Source organism: Parus major, chromosome 15 (assembly GCF_001522545.3).
Source record: "Parus major isolate Abel chromosome 15, Parus_major1.1, whole genome shotgun sequence".
NCBI classification, from domain to species: Eukaryota; Metazoa; Chordata; class Aves; order Passeriformes; family Paridae; genus Parus; species Parus major.
This window is the reverse complement of record NC_031784.1, coordinates 8,524,323-8,534,019: the sequence shown is the minus strand read 5'-3', so window position 1 is coordinate 8,534,019 and position 9,697 is coordinate 8,524,323. Positions and strand designations below refer to the sequence as shown.

The 9,697-nt window shown below is 61.6% G+C and overlaps 1 protein-coding gene across 1 annotated transcript; it reads right to left on the bottom strand.

Moving 5' to 3' along the window:
• Positions 1-697: 697 nt before the first annotated feature.
• On the bottom strand, positions 698-7,642 carry LOC107211444 (carbonic anhydrase 15-like). Its single transcript, XM_015643458.3, has 8 exons — positions 7,379-7,642; positions 5,810-5,845; positions 3,662-3,832; positions 3,300-3,460; positions 2,537-2,629; positions 2,188-2,254; positions 1,835-2,001; positions 698-1,157 (listed from the first exon to the last, which is right to left on the bottom strand). The coding sequence occupies exons 1-8, from the start codon at positions 7,443-7,445 to the stop codon at positions 939-941; spliced, it is 981 nt and encodes a 326-aa protein (XP_015498944.1). The 5' UTR covers positions 7,446-7,642; the 3' UTR covers positions 698-938.
• Positions 7,643-9,697: the final 2,055 nt, after the last annotated feature.

Below are 9,697 nucleotides of genomic sequence, written 5' to 3'. Positions count from 1 at the left end.
TGTCCCGCCCTCCAGCCCTGAGCTCCGGGGGGATCACAGAGCCACATAGCCCCGGCGAGGGCATCGGGGGCCTGCGACAGGGCCCTTCCCGCCACGCAAAGCCCCGTGCAGCGAGGTCTTCATCCCAGGAGCATCGCGCAGGGGGATGATCAGGACCCACGGGTGGTGCGGCTGGAGCCTAGCACTGGCAATGGTTCCCTCCAGAAGTGATGACAAACCTCAGCTTTCCCTGTTCTTCTCCCAGATAACAGCCTGTGCTCCTCACCCATAATTCAGGAGAAGATGGGAACATGCCTGGAGCTCCAGCACATTAATTATGAACCACCCCACACACACAGCCCTGGCCCGGCAGCTGCAGTTATTCCTGCCAGCACAAAATGAGCTCCGTAGAAAGATCCCTGTGTCCTGCACAAGGGCACTGCAGGTGCTGTGTTCCCAGGGACACCCCATCCCTCCAACAGCCAGCCCCAACCCTGGGGAAAGCGACCGGGCAGCGTCTGCAGCACAGGGACCACATGGATCCTGTGCCAGGGCCGGGATTTGGCTCCTTCCTGCCTGCCTGCACCACCACACAGGGGATATCCCTGAATGCCACCCCGACACCACCCCCAGCTCCCTCCCCACTGACCCCACAGTGCCATGCCGAGCACCTGCCCCAGATGGCAAAGGGACACAGCCAGCAAAACAGAGGCAGCAATGCACTGGCGAGGACCTTGGCTTTATTCTCTTCGATGCATCATCCCCCTGCCAGCAGCTCCCACTGCCCTTCTACAGGGGCATCCCAGGGCAGCTCCAGCTTGCAGAGATTCACCTCTGCAGAGATGCAGGTTCACAAAATCTTCACCCAGCCAAGGCTTCAACGTGCTTTTTTTTCATTGTTTCCCATTTCCCATGAACAAGATGCATCGCCTCCATCTCTGCTGCAGCAGGGCCAGACCCTATGGGGCTGGTGAGAAGAGGCTGAGCAGGGTCAGGAGGAGCAGGGGCCAGAGGAGCTGCTGGTGGCCCCGGTGCAGGGACCCACCGCTGGCTGTGGCCCCCCGGGAGGCAAAGATCTTCCGGCTGTGGAGAGGCTGCGGTGGGCGGAAGTTGTTGATCATTTTTAGGAGCACGGATCCCTCGAGTGGGAAGTGGAGGGTGCTGACGAATGCCTTCAGCTGTGCAGGGAGAGAGGAGGGTGGGCAGCTGCACTGCCAGGCACCCCAAGCCCCTGCCCACTGCCAGCCTGCCCCATACTGCCCCGCTGCCAATGGCACAGGACCCATGGCACGGCCCCGGTGCCCCACACCACCACCCCCCACTGCTCTCCTGAAGCCAGAGCCATAGGTAAACACAGAGGCAGGTCCTTACAAGGATCAGGTCTTGAGTTTTAAAGGAGCTAATTGTGTTTTGGTGCCAACAGTGAGCACTCGGAGAGTGGCTGGCCCATGACTCCCTCAAGAAAACACATCTGCTAAGATGCTTGAGCAGCAGAGGAAAATCCCTTCCATCCATCCATCCATCCATCCATCCATCCATCCATCCATCCATCCATCCATCCATCCATCTCCTTGGAGTCTCTACTGAGCTTCAATGGCTTCATTCCCATTTCTCTCTCTGAATGCCAAGGCTGGGCGAGAGAGCAGTATGGATGGGATTCCTCCCCATTGGCAGGTAGCCACATCTCCATTACTTAACCTTCATAAAATAAATTAATTGCAAAGTTGCCAGGAGCATTATTCTAGAGATGACTTTCCCTGTGCTCTTGCTCAAGGGTCAGGAAGGACAAGGAGAGAGGTCACCCTGGGGATCCAGCCTTTCGGGTGCTGCCACATGGGGCTGTACGTGCCAGTACCTGCTCCCGGCCAATCTCCACTGGCTCCTCAAAAACAGTCCAGATGACGGCCTCGCTGCAGTCAGGGGTGGTGAGGGAGCCCTGGTAGCGGTAGTAGCCCGAGAGCCGGCCGGCACGCGGCAGCAGCGTGCTCAGGCGGAAGGTGGAGGCCAAATCCACAGAGTCACCTGTGGGGCAACACAGGGGCACTCAGCCTGTCCCCTGCCAGGGATGTGGTGGGGACAGCAGAACCACCCCCATCAATTTCCCCATAGCAGATGAACCCAGAGACTGGCAGGTTTCCCCACCCAACCCACTGGGGTGCATCCCTGCCCTCCCCTTTCCTGCCCTGCCCCAACGAGGAGGTGACTCACCAGCGTGGGAGACATTCCTCAGCCCCGCCACCATGGTGTTGTAGTTGGTGTTAGTGGTTTCAGAGACCTGTGTACGGGGAGAACAAGTGCTTGAAGTCAGGCAGAGCCTGAGCAGGGCAGAGCTGGGACATCCTGTCCTGCCAAACAGAGCCAGCCCTGTCTCACATTGTTGCAGAGCCGTGGGGAAGGGTTCCCAGCCAGCCCTCTCTTGCACAGTCAGTGGGTCCCCCAGCTCCTCCCGGCCTTGAGCCAGCCTCTCTGCCCCTTCCCACTCCTTCAGGACACCCACACAATGCTCGCCCAGCTGCACCAGCAGCACCGGGTTTCTAGGGGGCCCTTGTAGACCCACCTGGAAGAAGAAGCCAAGGACAGCCAGCCCGTTGGGATGCCCCTTGGCCTCTGCCAGTGTCTGGTACTTGGCATTCATGTGGACGATGTGCATCTGAGGAAAGCACAGAGGAATCAGGCGTGCACAGCTGCCCCCAGCCAACACCCTGGAAGCAGGACATTCTGCTATGGACCCTTCCAGCCAGCTTGGGATGGCCAGACCCTGAGTCAACCTCTCCCAGTAAAGCCCTTCTGGTCCTATTGGCACTTTTGTGGGGTGGGTGCTCAGAGGATCAAAGCACCCCAATGAAGCAAGCATCCTTTGAAGGGTGTGCAAAAGGGGGCCAGCAGTCCCGGGGTGCTCGTCAGACACAGAACATAAATTCTGCTTTCCTCTGGCAGATAATGAATATTTTAGAGGTGCAGAGCCTCTTTCATCCAGAAAGATCCCAATGTGCTTGGCACAGCACGCTCCTGCTTGCTCTCACTTGCATTCACTAGCTCAGTGTGTGGTCCCAGCAGGGCACAGAGCCCCACAAACCCCACTGAGTGCCTTGGATGAAGCAGCTTGGCCCATGCACGGTAAGAAACACCTCAAGTCTCATGTCAGCTGCTTTTCCACCACCCAGGTGCCTGTGCAGGAGCACAGTTGAACTCCCCAGTGCAGAGCTGCAGTGCCCAGTCACTTGCTGCATGACAGCCTTGGGGTGCCCCAGCATCACCCCTTCCCACCACACCAAGGGCTTGGGCAACACAGAACGTGATGGGGGCTTTTTCTCACGTACCTCCATGGGGAGCTGGTGCCCATCAAGGGTGTGCTCAGAACCATTCCCGGCCAGGCTGCCCCAGTGGAAGTGGAGCTGGAGCGCGCGGTACCTGCCGGGGAGGCCCCCACCGCTGATGGTGATGTGCTCAGAGGCCGACTCACTCGCCAGGTTCAGCATCACTGCAAGGGCAGCAGGACAGAGTGAGGGGAGGCTTAGGATGGGGAACAGCCCTGGCACAGCTTCTTCTCCCCCAGCTTCATCCCAGCACTAACCCAGCACTTCTGCATGGGATCCTGCAGCACCCGCACCAGAGCCAAGCCCCAGTCAGGATGGTGACTGGGGAACTGGGACAGGGGAAGGTGTCCAGCTTCAGCACGCACCTGTGTGCCCGTTGTTTGTCAGCCTCCACTTGCCAGGGGGAGCCTGGTCGTAACCCTCGAAGAGGATGTCCCCAAGGCCACCATCCCGCTGCAGCCGGCGCCTGTCGATGTTCACAGGGGACTGCTTGTCACCACCGCATGTGGCTTTCAGCTCCTTCCAGTGGCTGGGCCCTGCAGAGGAGGAGCAGGGGCACCACGGGCAGCCACGGAACCATCACTGCCCCCAGAGGGGGACACAAGGCCACGGGTGGCTGTGTCCCCAACCAGCCCTGCTGTCCCTGCCAGCACCACCGTGCTCTCTCACATCCCATGGGAACTGCTCTCCTGCCCGGCTAAGTTTCCTTCCTATTGATGAGCAGGGGCTTATTGCAGCCTCATCCATAATTCAGCAGGATTTCCTCGAGGGGCTGGGGGCTATATTTAGCCTGACATCAGTGTCCACATTGATGCTGGTGAAGGGCAGGCTTTTCTCCCTGCCCGTTCCCAGGTTTTAGCATGTTTAACCCACTCATGCTGGTTCTGTCCAGCTGTGACAGGTGACAGTGCAACCTAGCCACACAACTCATCCTGGGGCAAATCCTACACGTGTTCCAGAGTGACCACCACAAAATGTCCATCAGCTGCTCCTGGGGCAGGGGGTCACCATGGCAGGAGCTGGGTGAGGACACACAGTGCTGGCAGCCAACCAAACTCACTGCAAACCCACAGGGCTGCCTGGGGGCTGTGAGCAGGGTCCCCATGGCTGCCACCACAGCCAGACCACACAACCAACCCATATATACGGCTTGTCCCCATCACCCCAGCATCATCTCTTGCAACACTCGTGGCAGCCCACAGCTGTAGGATGCAACCAGGCAGCCTCCCTGCTGTCACTGCTCCAGTGTGGCTGCCACAGCACCCCACTCCTCCTCCTGGTGCAGCCCAGGATAGAGGTGTCAGCACTGGGCACTGCCACTATCTGTGCTCAGTCCCAGCCAGGGAACAGGAGCTCCTTCAGTGTTTCCACCCTGTCCTCCTGGGACATCTCCTTTCCCAGGGGAGCTCAGCACATCCCAGCAGGCGCTGTTGGCTCTTCTCACACACATGGGCCACCTTTGCCTGCAGCCAGGGTTTGGGGAACTGTTCCCCCAGCAGTGCCCCACGGTTCAGCTCTGACGTTTATCTTCCTCTTGGGCAGACAAAACCACAGACACTTGTGGGCTGTATCCAATCTCCTGCCCCCTTGGGCTCAGCCCTTATCCTTTATGTTCTCCTCTCATTACTTCAGGCATCTTTTTGCCTGGAAGCCCTGGGAGCTGCAGCCTGGCCGTGCCATCATCCCACCGGCTTCCTGGCTCGGTGTAACTGGGTGGCCCCACAGATTACCAGGAGCCTTCAGTAAGGGGCCATTCCACATGGCTCTGCTGCAGGCACACAGCCGGCTCCACGCTGCTCCAGCCGCTTCACACCGGCCCCTCTGCCCTGCCAAAACCTGCCCTCGCTGCCAGCCCGATGTTAAACCGGGTAAGACCGAGCCTCGCTCCGACAGGGATGAGCGGAGCCCAGCAATCCACACTCACAAGCCACAGGGCATGTAAACCCAAGAGCTATAAAACAGTTGGGCCGTAACAGCTGATTAAATGCTTGATGATCTTTAATTAACCTTTTACAAGCTATTTGTAATTTGTATTTGTGTGTTTTGAGACAAAGTGCCCCCAGCCATGCTTCCCTCCCCATCCAGGCAGGGCTGCTGCCTGCTCAAAGGAGTTGGCCCTCCTCAGTCAGGCCCCTGGACCCCCAGTCCTCCCTGCTGTCTGGACTGCACTGGGTTTTTAATAGAGTATTTTAAAACCTGGATTTGTTTCAGATAGAAGGGGAACGCTGGTGCTGTCCCAGGATCACCCAGACCTGGCTGAGGTGAGGGGTGGGGCTGAGTTGCTCCAAGGGGCTCAGGTGTTTGTCAAGTCTCTACAGCAACACCCCCAAAAGTGAAGCTCCTCTAACCACTCCCACGTTTGTGTGGCACGGGGGGATTTGCCCTTTTCCACATCATGCTCCCCACTGGGCCTTGCTGATGCTGCCCAGGGTGCTCTCAGCTGGGAGCTGTGGGGAGACACGAGGCTCTGGGCCCTGCACAGCCCCAGCACACCCACACTTGGCACCACTCACCGCAATGGGGGTCCTGTGAGTCGTAACACCACTGTCCTGCGGGAGAAAGGAGAGCTCAGGGCGGCTGACGAAGACAGACACCCTTCCCCAAACCCACCCACAGCCGTGCCCAACCCCCTGACAGGGAGGACATCCCCCAGTGCAGCCCGGGGTCCCGCCAACACTTGTGTTCATCACGGTTATTTTTGGCGTTAGTGTTTTCACACCCTCCTTGCCTCCCCCAGACGCTTCACAGGGAAACCTCCCTCAGTATCGCTGCTCCAAGGCAGCCAAACCTCGCTGCTCACTGTGCTCCTTCCCCAACTCTTGTGGGGCCACCCCGCCTTACCCGTCCTGGGGAGCCAAGGCAGCCCGGGGGAGCGGGGCCCGAGGGGAGCTGCTACAGCCCTGCCATCTGTCCCCCTGTCCTTCTGTCTCCCCGTCCAGCTGTCCCGCTGTCCCCTCTGTCCCCTCTGTCCCCTCTGTCCCGCTGTCCCGCTGTCCCCGCGGCTGGGCTGGCAGCGGCAGCAGGGCAGGCCCGAGCCCAGGCTGTGGCGGTGCTGGTCGGTCCCGTCCCTCAGGGCCACCTCAGCCGGAGCTGCTGAGCTCCCAGCAGCTCTGGGTGGCTGTGGGTACCCCGGGCTCCGTGACGAGCGGTGGCGCAGCAGGTGTTGGGACACCGAGGGGATGCCGAGAAAGCCGGTGCCCTACTCTGCTGCCTGCACATCCACCCGGGGCCATCAGCTCTGCAGAGGAGTGCCCCCCTTCCCTCCTCAGTCCCATTCTGCTCCTGGGAGGAGGCGCAGAGCAGCCCGGTGCTGTCCGGGCTCAGCCCACGTGAAGGGTCCCCGCTGGTGGCCGGGGGGCCGAGCCACGCTCTCTGCCAGCCACAGCCGCTCGGAGCAGCAGGACAAAGGCAGCCCTGCCGGCCTCCACCTGTGCTGCTCAAAGCCCCAGCCTGCGGCACTGTATCCAAAGTCTCACTACAGTGGTACAGGAGAAACCAGCCCCAGAGAACTGGGAGCGGAACAGCGCAGGCAGGACTCCGACGATCCCAGAGCAGGGATCTTGGGGTCCGGGAGCAAGCAGAGCTCCTGGAAAATCCTCAGAGCTGCACGCAGCAGCTCTCGAGCATCCTCCGGCAGGAGCCAAGGTAGCGCTGCGCACCCCCAGCCTGGCCCGGATGCAGGTGAGCACCTTGCGCCCCGGCCCGGGACGGCAGCGCCCATTCGCTCAGAGGTTTCGTCCTCCTTGATGTTTCCCGGTGGTGCAGGTCTGTGGCGTGGATGGGCTGAAGCCCAAGACCCCACTTGCCAAGGGGCCCCTGGCCCCACCACCTCCTGCCAGCACAGAGCCTCAGGAGGGCTGAGACCCCCAGCGCCGGTGGCACTCGGGGTGGTGGGAGGGCAGGAGAGGGCTCCTGGGACAGACTAGGTCCCCCCGTCCCTGTTGCCAACCCCTGAGCCCGCATCACCCTATGACACGTGGGAAGGGAATGGAATAAGGGGCGCCCCCCAAGCCCCCCAACCCCGAGCCCCCCTTCTCTCCACCCGCGGGACCCCCGACCCCGCCGCCCCGGGCACAGCTCACCTCCCGCGGCCGCTCGCACGACGAGGGGCAGTGTCAGGAAAGTTATGCCGAGCCCGGTGGGGCCCATGGCGGCGGGGGGCAGCGGAGAGACCCCCGCACCTCCCCGTCCCGTCCCGTCCCGTCCCTCCGCAGTGCGCCCGGTGCTGGGCTGGGGCGGGCGGCAGCGCTGGCAGCGCCCGCAGCCCGGGAGATGCTCGGCTCCAGCCTGGGCTCTGCTCTTACATATTCATCACCCGAGCTGAGTTTTTAACTCCTCGGCTGCTAGGAGGGAGCGGGGAGAGCCCGGCCCCCGGCCAGCCCCCCGCACCCGCCGGGTCCCTGCCCGCGGTGACAGGGACAGGCGGGGAGCGGGGGCTGGCGGAGCCCACGGGTGCTGCGCTCCCCGCCCCGCTCCCCCCCGGTACCGTCCCGCTCTCCATGCCCAAAGCTGGAGGTGGGCAGCATCCCCGCTGTGCCCCATCCCGCCCCCGCACAGTGCGTGGGACTACAGATGGACTTCAGGGGCCTGCCAGGAGGAGGAACGGGCTGGGGACAGCAGCTTTGGCCCATCCCCTCCCCATTCCTTGCAGACACAGGCTGTGGGAGATACCCTCCCCCCAGCTTTGGGAAGTCTCCAGCCAGCAGCGGGTTCCGCATCTCCCCTGTCCGAGCGTGGAGGTTCCCACCTGATGGGGCAGGCGGTGCCATGGGGTCCCGCAGACCAAACCCAACTCACGCCTGCAAGCACAGGCCCCTCTCTGCACAAAGCCCGGCGAGCACCTCTGGAAGCCCAGGCGGCCTTCACAGCCACGCAGTGCTGGGGCAGGATCCAGCCCTTTCCTCTCCAGTGGGCAAAAGGCCGCCCTGGCTCACACCCTCACAGCCACGGGCTGGCCAGTGCAGGGGGGCAGTGCTGGGGCATAAGCCTTGCGCACCCATCCGAGCAGCACCGGAGCTCGGTGCAGGCATCCCGTGCTGGTGGAGGCAGCTGTTCAGCTCCTCAGCACATACGCCATCCCATTGCACCTGTCTGGGCAGGTCCCACAGGAGCCAGGAGCTCAGCAAGCAGGCAGGTAGGAAGGGGGTGAGAACACAGGAGCGTGGTGTTATCACATTCCCCTTAAATATCCCTGCCATCCTCACTCAGCAGAGGAAAGGAGGCCAAGGGGCCCAGCCCGCAGCTCCTCTCGCCGGCTCTTGGCCCTGGCCGCGAGTCACTGCCAGGATGAAGAAAGCCGGCAGCAGCGCTCGGGCAGTGGGGATCAGCCTCCTGCTGCCGGCTTGGCCAGGGACGGGCTCTGCCTCAGCAGAGCTGCTGGGCTGCCAGGTGCTACAACGGGCTCATCCTCAGCAGGGATTCTTTGGGGCACCTTCCTCCCCCCAGGCAGCAGCAGCCCCAGGCAGTGCCTGGGCAGCACCGAGCCGCGTTTGGGCCCCGGTGCAGGGCACAGAAGGAGGGCGGCAGCACAGGTGTCCCCTGGGCTGGATCTGTGCCGTGGCTGACACTTGGCCCCTGCTCCAGGGATGAGGTAGTCTGCAGAGAACTGCGCTCCTCCTTCCGGAGAGAGCCGCAAAGGGCGGGCAGGTGCGGCAGAGGGGTCGCACCAGCTCTGCAGCCTGCGGCCGATTGCTGCCGGGAAATAGAGGAGCTGTTCGGCCACTCATGGTATGGAAACCTCCCTTGAAAACATGAGCCCACCAAGTAATTCCTCTTCCTACACGCCCACAGAGGGACGGCCCATATTGCCAGGAGTGGGGGAGAAGCCCAAGGCTCTTGGGGTCGGAAGACGACACTCATTGCCCCACGGACATGTTTTTAGGTTTTCAGGCTTCTCTAGTGGTGATTTTTAGCAAGAGGGGCAAGACCGGTGTGTGGGGCTCAGCACAGCCCCGACAAGAAGCGGGAGCAGAGTGAGGAAGCAGTGGGATCTACAAGGCGTGTGGAAAGGTGGTGGAAGCACCTGTGCCATACCCTGCTCCCACCCATCCCCACTGCTCCCTACGGTGCACGGCGGGCTGCTGCCACCCGTGCCAGGCAGGAGCAACCTCCAGTTTCTATAGGAACCAGATCAAGCCTTGAAATTGCCGGCCTTGCTGACGTGATGCTGGTGGTGGTGAGCTCACAGCTGATCCTGCAGCTTTTATCGTCCTCATAGGGCAACACCACGTCCATCAGCCTGCTGCCACCGATCCAGGAGGTGGCGAGGTCCCCGCAGACACGCGTAGTCACAGCTCCAAGAGCAAGAGCCATGATAATGGGAAAAATATCATTGAAAGATAAAAATAGTTACTTAAGCGGCAGCCATCGATTGTTCGTGTGCCACCCTGGTGGGAAACCCC